This window comes from Pantherophis guttatus, chromosome 1 (assembly GCF_059756535.1).
Source record: "Pantherophis guttatus breed Tessera chromosome 1, ASM5975653v1, whole genome shotgun sequence".
NCBI lineage: Eukaryota > Metazoa > Chordata > Lepidosauria > Squamata > Colubridae > Pantherophis > Pantherophis guttatus.
This window is the reverse complement of record NC_142063.1, coordinates 153,942,497-153,957,766: the sequence shown is the minus strand read 5'-3', so window position 1 is coordinate 153,957,766 and position 15,270 is coordinate 153,942,497. Positions and strand designations below refer to the sequence as shown.

General features: G+C 38.0%; 1 protein-coding gene across 2 annotated transcripts in view; it reads right to left on the bottom strand.

Annotated features, from left to right (window-relative positions):
* The window catches only part of RAPGEF4 (Rap guanine nucleotide exchange factor 4), a 172,735-nt gene that overhangs the window by 66,278 nt on the left and 91,187 nt on the right, over positions 1–15,270 (bottom strand). For both annotated transcript variants that reach the window (XM_034427509.3, XM_034427517.3), the window contains one exon: positions 11,919–11,983. In XM_034427509.3, the coding sequence (XP_034283400.2) occupies positions 11,919–11,983 (65 nt within the window). The remainder of the gene's footprint in view (positions 1–11,918; positions 11,984–15,270) is intronic.

Here is a 15,270-nt window from a genome sequence, read left to right as displayed (position 1 = left end):
TCTTTCTTAATTTATTCCCCATTTATTTATTTTAAAATAGTTAAAAGGGTATTCAGGAGAATTTTAGAGAATACCTAAATAGGCTGCTTGCTAAAATCATAGCTAGCTTTCCACCAAAATTGTTAAGTTGTAAATCTTTGCATGGATAAATAGAACAAGTGAAAAGCACCTTGTTCTAAGAAGGTTATATAGCCTTTCTTTATATTTAAAATGATAACCTGATAAGATAATGAGCAATCTGACCCACTCAATCCAGAAGTGTAAAAGCAAACTGAACCTCCTGCCCTAAACTTTAGATGCAAACAACTTGCTTAACAGGAGGACATTAAGCAATTTAAGAGAATAATTGTGTATTGGAGTAAATTTTCCTGAACTCCACGAAACTTGCTTCTGATTTTTTTTTAAAGTAATAAATCATATGTTTTTATATAATTGTTCAATATTTTTATACTACAATACAAACAATGGGAATATTCTCTACAGAAGGCTTGGAAATGCAATTTTTACAGCTCAGGAACAATTCTAAATTGTTCTTGACTGGAAAATCTTTCCAAAGTGGAAAATGAGTAAACTAAATTACTAAGATATTAAACATCTGTTCCGAATAGATTATCAGGTGGACAGTAAATCATTTTATCTTTATCGATTCCTATCTCTTTAAATTATGATAGCATTGGCACCATCATTGTCTTTCCTACATTAAAAAGGGCTTCCAGAGTTGTTCTATGCTTTTACTGATTATTCCATTAGCTTCACGTTATGTTTTCATACTATAACACCAATGTCTAGAATTGTTTGAAAGACAGGTAGTCACAATTCATTTAATACAAATTTACATTTAATAAGTCTTTCAAAATTGAATCATTTTAAGATTCAGAGGCATGTTTCAAATACAGTTGCCAAATGCATTGATTGCATGAAGTACTGAACATTGAAAAAAGCCATATTACATTTTACTTTTTTTTTCCTACCCTGAAAATATCCAATTTTAAAAACTAAGAGAACACGCACCTATAGAATCACACAGAACAAATTATATGAGAACAAGAGGACAAGATCCTTTTTTATTACACTTAGTGTGATCCTGTAACCCAGGGGTGTCAAACTTGATTTCATTGAGGGCTGCATCAGAGTTGTGTTTGATCTCAGGGGCGGGGGGCGGTGTGTGTGGCCAGGGGACATGGCCAGCTCGACATCACTCGTGTCGGGGGCACCTGTGGTGGCCAAATGCTAAAGCAGGACTTCCCTCAGACCCTCCCTCCCTCTCATTATAATCCCCTTCCTTCCTTCCTTCCTTCCTTCCTTCCTTCCTTCCTTCCTTCCTTCCTTCCTTCCTTCCTTCCTTCCTTCCTTCCTTCCTTCCTTCTCCTTCCCTCTTCCATTGTCCTTTCTTCTTCCTTCCCCTCTTTCCTTCTTTTTCCTTCCTTGCTCTCTTCCCATCTTTCCTTCTTTTCCTTTGTCTTTCCTCTTTCCTTTTCTCCTTTCCTGTCCCTTCTTGGATGCTCAAATGCAAAAGGGAAAATATTTCTCCTTTTGTTTTGTTTTTAGTTTGCTTTGCTAGTCCTCTGCCAGTGAAAATGGAGCCCAGAGGGTATGTTCAGCCCCCCCCGAGCTCCGTTTTCACTGGCAGAGGGCTGCAAGAGGCCATTGCGGCCAAAAATGAAGACTCTTTTTGCTGGCAGAGGCACCCTGAGCTAGTCCTTCGCCGTTTCCAGGGCAGCCCCGTGAGCCAGATCTAACCACCCCTAGGCCAGATCTCGCCTGCGAGCCTTGAGTTTGACACCCCTGCCATAACCCACCTGATGGGATCTTTTTTGTGGGTTTTGTATTCTGTCTCTTATTTATTAGTAGAAGTCGCTGCACAATAACCATCCTAATCATCTCAAAAGGAAAACATATATACAATTCATTCTAAATTGCCATTCCCGTTTTAATATCTCTTGTTCTGCAAATCAGATTTCTTTAAAACATAGCATGTCACACTTAAAAAATAAGTAATAGAGCCTTCCGGTGCAAGTATGACAAACTGATGACTATGACAAAGACTAAGGAACCAGTGAGTAGACCAGTTCCTTGGAACCTCTTCAGTGGGGATTGGATAGATAGGAAGTGTCTCACTTGTGCTTTGCTCCTCGTGAGGAGACTACAGATAATACTTTTCCATGGATTTGAGATGTAGGAGATGATGATCAGTTTGCAAAACTCACTTTCTAATCACTTTCGGAGATTGATTATTCTAAACCTATTAGAAACCTTAGGTTTGAAGGTGCATTTATGTTCAACTTGAATTTTTTTTAAAAAAATACAAGCTTAAGAACTTATAGAATTTGAAATAAGCAGCAAAAAGCTAAATAGATTTTTGTTTAAGAAGGATATAAATAGATTAAGAGTCCAGATAAATTTGTAATACTGTATTGACTTTTACTATAAGATTTTGGAATTAACTATAAAAACAACCTTGTGGGAAGCAGACTAATTTGGTTATCCTGATAATTGCAAGTCAGAACAAAAGATAAACGACAGTAGACAGGACTAAAGATTTTAAATAGAAGAAAAAAAATGTAAATCAGATGTTAATTAATATTGGGACTTATAAAAGGTAAAGGTTCTCCTTGCACATACGTGCTAGTTGTTCCCGTCTCTAGGAGGCGGTGCTTATCTCCGTTTCAAAGCCGAAGAGTCTGAAGATGTCTCCGTGGTCATGTGGCCGGCATGACTAAACACCAAAGGCGCACGGAACGCTATTTCTTTCCCACCAAAGGTAGTCCCTATTTTTCTACTTGCATTTTTTATGTGCTTTCAAAATGCTAGGTTGGCAGAAGCTGGGACAAGGAATAGGAGCTCACCAGTAGTGGGTTTCAAATTCTGTCGCTACTGGTTTGCTTGTGGACATGCATGCGCTTGCGGGTGTGCACAACGCTTCTGCGCAGAGACGTCCGGATGGGTGGGTGGAGCCTCCCACCGCCGCTACCGATTCGCCCAATCTGGGGTGAACCGGTAGCAACCTACTACTGGAGCTTACCCCGTTATGCGGCACTAGGGATTCGAACCGCTGAACTGCCGACCTTTCAATCAATAAGCTCAGCATCTTAGCCACTGACACAAAATTTTACAACAAATGAACTCCTGAATCTACATCAGCTTTCTCTATTTCTTTAGCCTTTCCTGGAATAAACAAGTTCTTGCCAATTTTCTAGAGGTCAGAGCAGAGCTGGCAATAGATATTTTGCTGGGCAAAATCTTAAGAACAAATAATCAAGGGTATTTTACTACCATGTTCAGCATTCTTCTTGTCTTCAACATCCTTCAGTAAAATCTGAAGAAATTCCTGAGATGCTGTACAAATGCTCAGTTGTCTCCTTTGGATAATATTCCAGTCATTTCAATCAGATTCACAAGTAAAGCTCCCATATTCGATAGCAGGTAAAGCTTTTTCCCCATACCAGATTAATAGCTGGAGAGCCACAAAAACACAGGGAACATTCACAAGTAGAAGCAGAAAAAAACCTGGGCTTGTAGTTATTACAATGCTGTCTAGACACCTGCTTTCTAGTTCATCATTCTGCGGGTTAAATCATATAGAAAACATATCACCCCCTAGAGCAGTATAAACTCATGTTTTCCAATATTTAAGACAGCAGTCAAGCCTACAACTTCTCTAATCAGAAAGTAGTAATTCAAAAAAAAAAAGTGTCCTGAGACAGAACATTATTTCTGAAAGATCTGAAAATGCTTTGTGAACAATTTTATTTCTTTTAGTATTTAAGATATTTAATTTGCCCAAGTGAGGTCTCTGGTCAAAAATTTGTTAGATTTTTGGAATGCTACAAAACTTGTTTCAAAACTTAAAATGGGGAAAACATCCATACTATGTACAGTATTTAAGGGGAAATACAGCAGCCAGCATTTTGGAGCAACCGCTAGCTTCAGGGCAACCATTTTCTGGTGTTAAGCATTTTTCTCCAATATATCACAACAATTCTGCACTGGATACTACTGCTACTGCATAAGTTATAATTGACAGGTGGAACAGGGACCCATCCATCAAAACCCATCTAAACCCCAGAATCGGATCAGATTGTGATTTTTCTTGTAAACTAAGATACTGAGTTTTCTTATAAACTAAGATACTGAGAACTATCTTTGTTCCTAAATCATAGGCTACCATTATTTTTTAGTTATTAGTTACTTAATATATTTATGTGGCTGTCCATCTGTTATACATGACTCTGGATAGCTCGCAATTAAAACAAAATAAAATCTGCATAAAAGCACAACCAATTATTAAAAACGTAAACATTACGCAGCATAAAACAGTAACCAAGTATAACAGAACCCCTCACAGTCAATATAACCAAACAAAATGGGCTGACTCACACTATCAGGGCTCCATGCTTGATTGCAAAGTGAAGTTTTAATATTTTGTGAAAGGCCAGCAGGGTTGGGGCAAGTCTGATTTCAGAGGGGGCCAGAATGTTCCAAGGGGAAGGGACAACAGTAGAAAATATCTTCCTCCTGAGTCTTTCTAGTTGGCATTCTTTCGCCGATGGGACCTGGAGCATGCATTTCCTACCTGATCTCATAGGACAGGTAGGTATCACCACGTCTTACTAATTAATGTCGAATCAAACTCTGTTGTTCCACATCCATTTGGGTGGGTGGGTGGGGAATCATTAGTTAAATATTCTGAAGGAAGAAAAGTATTATAGAAAATAAAAAAAAAATAGCACTCCAAAAAATCAGCAATCATATTTCTAATGCGAGCAGAATTCAGAAGTTATTTACATACTGTAGCCTAATTGGATTCTGTGTGCCATTTTGGCTTTCTGATGAGAGCAATTTCAGTACAGTATTTTCATATGTGCATTGCTGGAGAAAATAAGAATATCAACTTGAATCTGCTCAATATCTAATATATGACTAAACTAATTCAGTTGCTTTGCAACCAATGTGTCCTAATGTTGAACCTTCGTATTAAATGATAAATTTGGATTACCTCAAGACACCACACATACTGGTTATGTTCAGGGAAGAATGATTCAAATGGCAATGCAATGCGTTTCAGAAACTCAGGTTGTATAACAGCTTGTATACAACCAACATGTTTCAGTACTTCAACTTATATAAGAGAACTGACAAACTCATGATCTGAACATAAATGTCAAGATAAAGTGATCACAAAGCTGTCTGGCATGTACTCTTCCACTCACTGCTCCTCAGAGTGACATGCTCTTTTATTCTTTCTTACATAATGTGATTCAGTCCCAGGCACTCAAGATATTTCTAATATTTTAAGGAAGACACATTTTCGTGATAACAAATATCAGACTTACAATCACAATTGGGACTGGAACTTCTGTTGTTAAGTGAGGCAGTTGTTAAGTGAATTGCACCCAATTTTATAACCTTTTTGTTGCGGTTGTTAAGCATATTGTCATACTGTAGTTGTTCAGTGATTCACATGGTTATTAAGTGAATTTGGCTTTCTCCTTTGACTTCCTTGTCAGAAGCCGGTTAGGAAAGTCACAAATGATGATCACATGACCTCAAGACACACAACCATCATAAATACATGTCAGTTGCCAAGTGTCCTAATTTTGATTATGTGTCCATGAGGAGGCTGGGACAGTCTTAAGTGCAAGGACCAATTAATTATAAGTCACTTTTTCAGTGACACTGTGATTTTGAGCAGTCACTAAACAAATGGTTGTTCAGTGGCTGCCATCTATATCTATTCACTCTAATAGCAGCAAAAGACACATAAAAAGAAACCAAATCCCATGAAATTAAAACAAGGTCAAACCAAGTTATACACGAAATATATGTAATCAACAGCTATGGTGTTTCCCTGAAAATAAGACCCTGTCTTATATCTTTTTGAACCCTGAAATAAGCGCTTGGCCTTATTGCCATGCGCTCAAAAGCCCAATTGGGCTTCTTATCAGGGGATGTCTTATTTTGGGGGAAACAGGGTACATAAATGAAATGTAGAAAAACATTGGAAAACATTAAAAATCTTTTCACAGGGAGGGATGCAAAACATCTTTTTGATATGGGATAGAGATAGGCAGAGAGAGAAAAACAGAACTCAATTCCTGTTCATTCACCATTCAGTGACCTCCATGGAAACAAGGGATAGAGTGAAGAAAACAACATTGGGCTATTGCAACACAAGGACCACCTTTTCTATACTTGTGTCATGATATCACACCCACCTATACAAAGGGTGGAACTTGCAGTAGGCTCTGTGGCTGCCAGTGCTCAGGCTATCATACAGCTACAAGAGATCATCAAAGTACATGATACAACTCCTCCAGACCCTTAGAACCAAATAATGCTCCCTTGAAACAGTAAGCTAGCATCTGGTGAACCTTGGCTCACTGAAGCACACCATCTTTTCTCTCTTGCTTGACTTCTTTGACTAAGCAAAACAGACATTGTTTGCTAAGCACATCATCTGAATCCTGCCCTTTGGCTGTTAAACTCTTGAGCAAGTCAATAGCTGTAACCCAAGATCAACCGCTGGCTTCCAAAATTTGGTTTGTTGAAAAGGAACAAATCATGATTCAAGATTTGGAAGATTCTCTATACAATCTGTGATTTGTCTAGCCAAGTGGAAGAGCTAAATGGAAGCCAAAGAAAAAAGCACAATAGCGGAGTTCCTTTCCATGAAAACACAGCTATAAAGTGATATAATCTGAGAATTACTCATCTCTTTCCATTTCTCTTCCTTGAAAGGCTGACAAAGAATATGCTATTAACAAAATTACCTATGCATCATATCTGGATGGTATCAGGATGTAGATTATTGCTAGCTTCCTTACATTCAGTTGGAAGATCTCTTGAGTTATTGGAAAAATCCAGAACTGAAATTTGGCCAGATCTTTCTATTTAGTGGCCTACCCAGTGGTGGGTTCCTCCTGGTTCCGCCCAGCCAGTAGAGGTGACGATATGACATCACCGAACTGGTTCTGCCCCCCCCTTCCCCTTCTGCCCCCCTGCATTATTCTTATCTTTTATTTAGCCCCACCCCCCAATCTATTGCTGCCTCCTGAGTCCCAGCTGATCAGCTAGAGGGAAAAAAACTATTTAAACTCTTGCAGCGGGGCTTCAAAGGACCGCCCTACAGCTGATCAGTGTTAAAAGAAAACAAATGAGTAGACCAGTGCCTGCAAAAATAAATGGGTAGACCAGTGCCTGCAAAAATAAATGAGTAGACCAGTGCCTCCAGAAACAAACGAGTAGACTGGTACAGCTCTGCAAGCAGATAAAAGCCTGGTAGACCAGTACCTCTGCTAAATCCTAAAGAACTGTCACATGACCATCAAGCCACACCCACAAAATAAGCCACATCCATAGAACCGGTAGTAAAAAATGTTAGAACCCATCCCTGGGCCTACCAATAATCAAAGTAGAAATCAGTAAGCCATCGTGGGCTTTTAAAAACAACCATCATATCCTCTCCTCTGAAAACACTGGAATTAAGGAAGAGACAATCCAAAAATAGTTTCTTCTGATACACAAGAAAAAAATGCTTGCTCAAAAAAGTGATGCAGTCTAATCTAAAAATATTTGTAACATTCCATTTCCTGCATTCCTGAGAGTCAGTATGATGGACCTTTTTTCCACCCTATTATTTTTCTAACACTTATTTGCAAGCGCATCCTGATACAAAACGATAAGCTAGCCTGCCAAAACCATCAATTTTGAAAAATAATGAAATGCTTTTTGACGCTGATGTGGAAAGAAACCAGACCAAACCCAAAACTTTGTCCCCACTAGCTATAGCCAAATTTTATGTTGTTTTTTCTACCACTCTCTCTAACATCTAATATGAATATTCATACTAGTAAAATGCATTTTCTCACTACTATGGTTATGCCGTATATTATAAATTAAGCTGTTTCAGATTTCACAATGCCAGATATGCTACATCACAATTTTGATCATTTCCATCTAGCTTTGCTAGCTATATCAAAGTCCTGAGTAGAAAGAATGGGGAGCCATAAACTAGATAATATTTTTAATTGTATTTCATCTGTTTTAATAGTGACACCCCCCCAAACTCTAACTATTTGTGATCCTATCCCCAGAATACCGAGAATCTAAAAACTGAAAAGAAAATTATTTTGGCCTTCCAATATACCAACTCTAATCAGCATTGAAGCACAATCAGTGATAGCTAAACACCTCCAATGTTAACCCTGGCACGGAACAATATGGCCTGGGATGTGCCCCAATTCCATTCCGTCAACACAGCAAATCTTCCTCCAGCATGCATTCTGCATCTTGAGACCATCATGTTTGTTTGTTTATTTATTTATTTAATATGGCACCATTATTCAACCTCCTGCCTCCAGTGCATTCATAGCTTCACTACCTTTCATCCTTTCAATAGCCCCATCTAAGGTCATCTTGTCTAAATTTCTTATTGCCATTATCTTATGTATGAGATAGAATTTGTTTCCTATTCTATTGAATTTTTTTTTAGAATTATTCAATAATATTTCACAAACTTCCCTGTTGCTGCTAGAAAAGCATTAGCTTCTTTTTATATTGAATAGTAATTGATGTAGTTTGCTATCGTCCTTTTCTCAAAGGATGTAATAAAAATATACTTACAATGCAATTCTAAGCATGTATGCTTAGGGAAAAAAAGTCACAACAATTCCAGTAGAATTTATTCTGAAGTAAGTTTACTTTAGTTCCCCCCCCCCATAAGTTTAGGATGCTATAATTTTCCTAAGGAACCTCCCATCCTGGATTTAAAGAAATATGTGGGGGCCCTGATCTTTTTTCCTTTGTTATAACAATGGAAATCGCTATCAAAGTGTCAGATGTTCATTCCACCCAAAAGTGTTTATTTTCATGCAGGATGAGAGTAAGGCGGGAAGTACATTCTAAGGCAGAAGGAAAAGCGAGGAGATGCAACAATGTTAGCAAAGATATTAAAGATTTAAAAGATGTTTTAAAACGATCAGTCTGTCTAAGGAAATAGAAGAGACAGGAAACGGTGGATTTGCATATGAAGAAAAAAGTTTGTGTGTGTGTATTTATATTTAATGGAACAGTTATTGTCTCTCGATTATCTTGTACCTAAACCATTCCTTCTTGAGATCTGTTAATTCTTTAATCTTAGGAAATAAAAACAGATGAACTAAAAAAAAGCTGCTACAATACAGTATCTTTAGGTATAAATAAAAATAAACCTAGTTTTATTGGGCTGTTTTCTAATTTCAGTTTTAATGAGAGGTCATGTCTTTCTATGGAAAGGCGCAGGCCTTAATAGTCAAGTAATATCCCAAGGGGATGAAATATTTTGGATCTTTGTTTACAACTTTTGAGGAAGGGAAGGGAAGGCTCTAAATGGATGTGTTCTGCCAGGGAAAGGCTTAACACATAAATTTCCTCCTTTGTTTGGGCTACAGCAGCAAAACATCATGCTATCAAATTCATAATTTTATCTTTAACTTCTGAAGACCAAAAAGTAGAGCCCATGATTTTTTCATGATGATGAAGACAGTTATTTATTTGTTCATCCATTTATTCAGACAGACAGACAGACAGACATTTTAACAGCTGTCTGGCTCTAAAAGATTCTGGGTAGCTTACATTACAATAAAAGAAAGCAAAATAATTAGTGCCTCGGAGATAAATATATTAACCCCTCCCCTTCCCCAAAAAATCCATACAGCAGAAGCTCGGTGTTCATTCTAACCCAGGATGAACTTAAAGACATAGCTAGTCTTTAATAGCATCCTGAAAATCATCCGGATTTTATCTGGGTCTTTTCAAGAATATTATTCTAGAGGCAACAAAGAACATAACATATAGACCTAACACCGGCTCAACTACATATGTCTTTCAATCTAAAATAGAAAGTGAAATATTGTTCTCAGGATGGATAGCATACAGATTTCTATGGCCACTGCACTTCAGTGGTGGTTCTTGATTAATTTAGAATTCCATGCTTTTTTTAAAAAGTGAAATTACTCCAGAAAACTTTTGCAGATGTTTGGTTATGTTTTTGGGGTGTTTCCCCCTTTAAATCCCATTTAGATATTTTCTGGAATGGCCCAGCTGTGTATTGCCATGCTTACATCAGGGTTTTTCAAATGGTGTTCAATGGAACGCTAGGATTCCATGAGAACCTGTGAGAGAGAAAATATGGGGGGGAAAGGTTCACTTGAACAGAACCATTTTTCCATCACTAGAGCGTGGCCAGATGATCAGAGTTTCCAGGATTTTTTTAAAACTAAAGTTTCCACAGTTGAAACAACTTTCAAACTCCCAGCTTTGCTCTGCTTCCACCAACATTTACAATTTCTATCTAGGCAGTTGCAGTACCCAGTGTGATTACATTTGGCATTCTGTTTGTTTGACTGTTTGATGGAGGTATAAGCTCACAAAGATTCTGAACAATGTGGATACATTACCACTGGAGTGATGCAGAACCAGTCTCATTAGCTGAGTTAGTCCAAAAAATATAAACCAAATCTTAAAAGTGCAAACCTAATTTGAAATATTCCGCTGCCTGAGCTGAAATATTTGCCTCTTCCCTCTGTTCTACATATAAAAGCCAACTGGACATCAATGGAGTTAAGAAGCACGATGGCTCGTGTGGTCGCTGGGTAGGAGGTTAACAAGCCCATGTTTGAAACCTGAGTGCTGCAATTGGGCAGGGTTGAGCTCCTGTCTTTGGCTCTACCTTCCGCCGGGGACATGAAAGGAACCCCCAAATGGGCGTCTCCTGGGCAATGGTAATGTTACAGGCTAATCCTGTCAACCTGGTAGTGCCTTGTTGCTTCTGATACGAGAGCTATGCTACCAATTGAGTTTTACTTTAATATTGGTAAAAGAAAAGTATCCACAACTATACTTGACGGCAAAGACCAGGACAATTTTCTTTCAGTATCAATTTTTCTTCCTTGACATCAATTCTGTTGTCTGATGTGGTCATCATCTCTAATAACTAATAACAGAGCTAGATCTCTATCTAATAATAGGGCTGGATCTCTAGATAAGTGTGCTGTTGCTGTTGTTTTTACTACAAGAGGGATTAGGTGTTTAGACATGCAGAATGTATGCTTATCAGTTTCTGAACCTTTTGATATAACTAAACAATTTATATTTTCTATCTCCAAATATCTTATTACCACAGAGTAAGGAAGTTGCTTATCCTGTCAAAATTAATCATCACTGGCTTAGTTGTATTTTTCCAATCAATTGTATATAAACAGAATGCTTCTGCAAGTTCAGTCTCAGAAATGAGTATTTTCCTCTTAGTCTATTTTTATTCTCCACATTAACCATAGTGACACTGGTATTTCCTGTGGTTTGATGTATTTAATCTGCCATGGGTGAAAACGTGTAGACCTTTGCCTTATCAAAATACACACATCTGTACAAATATAAAGTGATGCATTTCTAGGCTTTGGCTAGAGGTGGTCCTTGACTTATGACCACAATTGAGCCCAAAATTTCTGTTGCTAAGTGAAACATTTGTTAAGTGAATTTTGACCCATTTTACAACCATATTTGTTATGTGAATCACTTCAGTTGTTAATTTAGTAACACGGTTGTTAAGTGAATTTGGCTTGCCCATTGACTTTGGTTGCCAGAAGGTCGCAAAAGGTGATCACATGACCCGGGGGACACTGCAATTGTCACAACTCTGAGTCAGTTGCCAAGTGGCTGAATTTTGATCACGTGACCATGGCAATGATCATAAGTGTGGGAAATGGTCATAAATCACTCTTTTCAGTGACGTTGTAACTTCCAACGGTCACTAAACGTTCTGTTGTAAACCAAGGACTACCCGTATTATTGCTTTCTCAAGAAATAAATTTAGTTAGCTGCATAGTGATGCCTAGCGTTTCTTCTCCTCCCACCGAAACAAAATGGACAACATTATTTACCTTATTGCTGTTCTTAGCGATTGAACACAGGCTGCTATTAGACATATTCTCCTTGTCAGGCATCCCTGTGAAAATAGGGAATATATTAAAATTTATTTCTTGTGGATTAACAATTCCTATTCTGGTTGAGTGTATCTGTTCACTAATACCATGAACCTTAGTTAAGCAAAATAAGGTCCTCATAGTATGGGTTGTTTCCTGAGGCTAAGGATCCTGTCCAACTGCTCCAGCAGTTGAAACAGTGGTGAAATCCAAATTTTTTTTACTACCGGTTCTGTGGGCGTGGCTTGGTGGGCGTGGCTTGGTGGGCGTGGCAGGGGAAGGATACTGCAAAATCTCCATTCCCTCCCCACTCCTGGGGAAGGATACTGCAAAATCCCCATTCCCAGTCCACTCCAGGGAAAGGATACTGCAAAATCCCCATTCCCTCCCCACTCCTGGGGGAAGGATATTGCAAAATCTCCATTCCCACCCCACTCTGGGGCTAGCCAGAGGTGGTATTTGCCGGTTCTCCGAACTGCTTAAAATTTCTGCTACCGGTTCTCCAGCACCTGTCAGAACCTGTTGGATTTCACCACTGAGTTGGAATACTATGTACTGTATCCTTAAGCCTTTTACTTTTTCAAGGGAAAAAAACCAGGATATGTTTCAAATAAACTTTATTAAATCATTGAAAATCCCCACGGTCACTGAACAAATGGTTGAGGAACATAATGATTGATATCTGAGGGTGGCCTTTAAAAAAAGCAATGGAACAAGATTGATACAGTCTTCAGAAAAAATCTAATAAATGGGAGTAAGTGTGACTAGATTAAACATTTTTAAAACAAAAAGGGAAAACCTGTAAAAGGAGTTTGCTTCTTTCGTAAGTCCATGGAAACATGTTTCTTAAGCATACAAACATTTTACTCTTGAATGATAAAAGTAAACATGAAGCCTCCTTTGAGTTAATTTTGACTCCTGGTCACTTCATATCCATGTCTGTGTATTTTCTTGGCAACAAAACAGGGGTAATTTGCAACTGTCTTCCTGTGAGATGCTTTTTTAATTTCCCAATTTAGATTACAATTCCGGTATTTCCCAGAAGTCTCCCATTCAACTAGGTACAGGAATTCTCTTGCTAAATTAAAAAAAAATTGACCTTGTCTGGCAGCAGGATAATATCTTCCCAATAATATTCAGTAGGTGCTTGTAGCAATTGTAAAAAAGAATATTATAATGAATCGCAATGGAAATTCTATCTGATATTCCACCCAATACTGAAGCAAGTCAACTGAATCTTTCTGAGGTTGATAAGTAACAAATTATACCTTTTTAGTGGTCATAGGCTCTTAAGAGGTGGCAACTTGCCCAAGATCATTTATTTCAATCAGAGGTAAGAAAAGCTGATGTTTTGCCTAACCTTTTATATCCTGGAACTGTACCAGATGCTTGTCTGAATGCTGCCTACAAGGCTACTGATTTGGCTGAAGGCTCCTTATTCCTTTTAACCATATACATTTCTACTGTGAGAATTAGATTCTTATTTTCTCTGGGTGAGAAAAGTAAATAAATCAGAAGGAAGAGAAAGTGTGAGGAATTCTCTCAAGTCTTCTCATGGAATCTTCTTTACTTCTGTGTAAAGACTGGATAAACCATTTGCAATTTTTTTCACTGCAGATGTTTTGTACATTGCATATACTGTATATGTTGCAACGTAAGATATAGTTGCAATTTAAGACATATATGCAAGTAACTTATCACCGTGCAATGGGGGAGTAAACCCTGAAGAATTTCCTTCTTCCCATTCATCAACTTTTGAATCCTAGAAAAGGGATGAATTTCCTTAAGCACCAGTGGAGAAACACACAATATAAGTTGACTGACAATGGATATATGTTCAGGTTTGAATCTAAACTAGTGGGATAATGGAGGGAAAGTATCATTACTACTCTTTTTTTATATATTGGAAGAGTGTCGTCTAGTAACCCTGTTTAGGGTAACTTATTTACTTTTAAGGAAAGGACAACAGGTAGATCCCATGTCTGGGTACTTTGACTAGTTAGTCTAGCACTTTGCTATTTTACTTCACCAAAATCTTGAGTATACTTGACTAGGGTCCATGTGTTGAAGCCTGGAGTGGTTTCACTCTTTCTTTAGAGGGGGATGGAGAAGAGCAGGGGTGAAATCCAGCAGGTTCTGACAGGTTCTAGAGAACCGGTAGCGGAAATTTTGAGCATTTCGGAGAACCAGCAATACCACCTCTGGCTGGTCCCAGAGTGGGGTGGGAATGGAAATTTTGCAATATCCTTCCCCCAGGAGTGGGGAGGGAATGGAGATTTTGCAGTATCCTTCCCCTGCCACGCCCACCAAACCACGCACACAGAACTGGTAGTAAAAAAAATTAGATTTCACCACTGGACAAGAGATATTAGTCAAGCAGTTGCTCATTTGTGGGATGCTACAGAGTTCAGTGCTTTCTCCCCTGCTGTTTAATATTTACACGAAAATGCTGGGGATAGGATAACCATTGGGTCACGATGTGGTATCATCAGTATTGGTGACGCCCAACTATATATCATTATCCCATGTAGTCAATATAATGGATGGTCTTGATTTGATTACTATAGCTCTTCTGTTAAAAATAGTTTTAGGTCATTCTTAATCTTGTCTACCTGATAGGGCTAACATCAAGCTTGCAAGTCTGAATGTGCTTCTCTTCATTTCTCTTTTTTTTCTTCATGTTAATTAGAAGGCAGGAGGAAAGAGCTAAGATGTTTTTGTGAATCACTTTTCTGATCCAGGCTCAAGTGTTATTTATCTGATCGTTGCCTTAGCAACAGATTTTCCCTCTGTCCTTCAAGGCCATTCTCTAGACTCACTATAGATTGTTTTAAATTATTTTTGTATTCTTTTACCATGAATGTTTTATTATATTATTGATGTATATGAATCATTGAGAGTCTTTTTGATGGCAGTGAAGTACAAATAAAATCAATAAATAAACACAGAAAATATCAAGGCTTTGTACTGCTGAAATGAAGCAGTAAATAGTGTTTACTCCTAATAACTGGTATTCAAGTTATATTCAATATCCACAGCTAGTCAACTTCTTTCTACATTTATTTATTTTATTTTATTTATTTTATTTTGAATTTGTATACCGCCCTTCTCCCTGAGGACTCAGGGCGGTGAACAGCCAAGTAAAAACATCAAGTACAAATATTAAAATACAGTTAAAATATACATATATAAATTTGGCCCCATTAATTAAAAACAATAAACAAAACACTTAAAAACACTTAAAAAATTAGGCCAGCCCGGCTTGCTGGAAAAGGAAGGTTTTAAGGGCACGGCGGAAGGCACCGAGGTC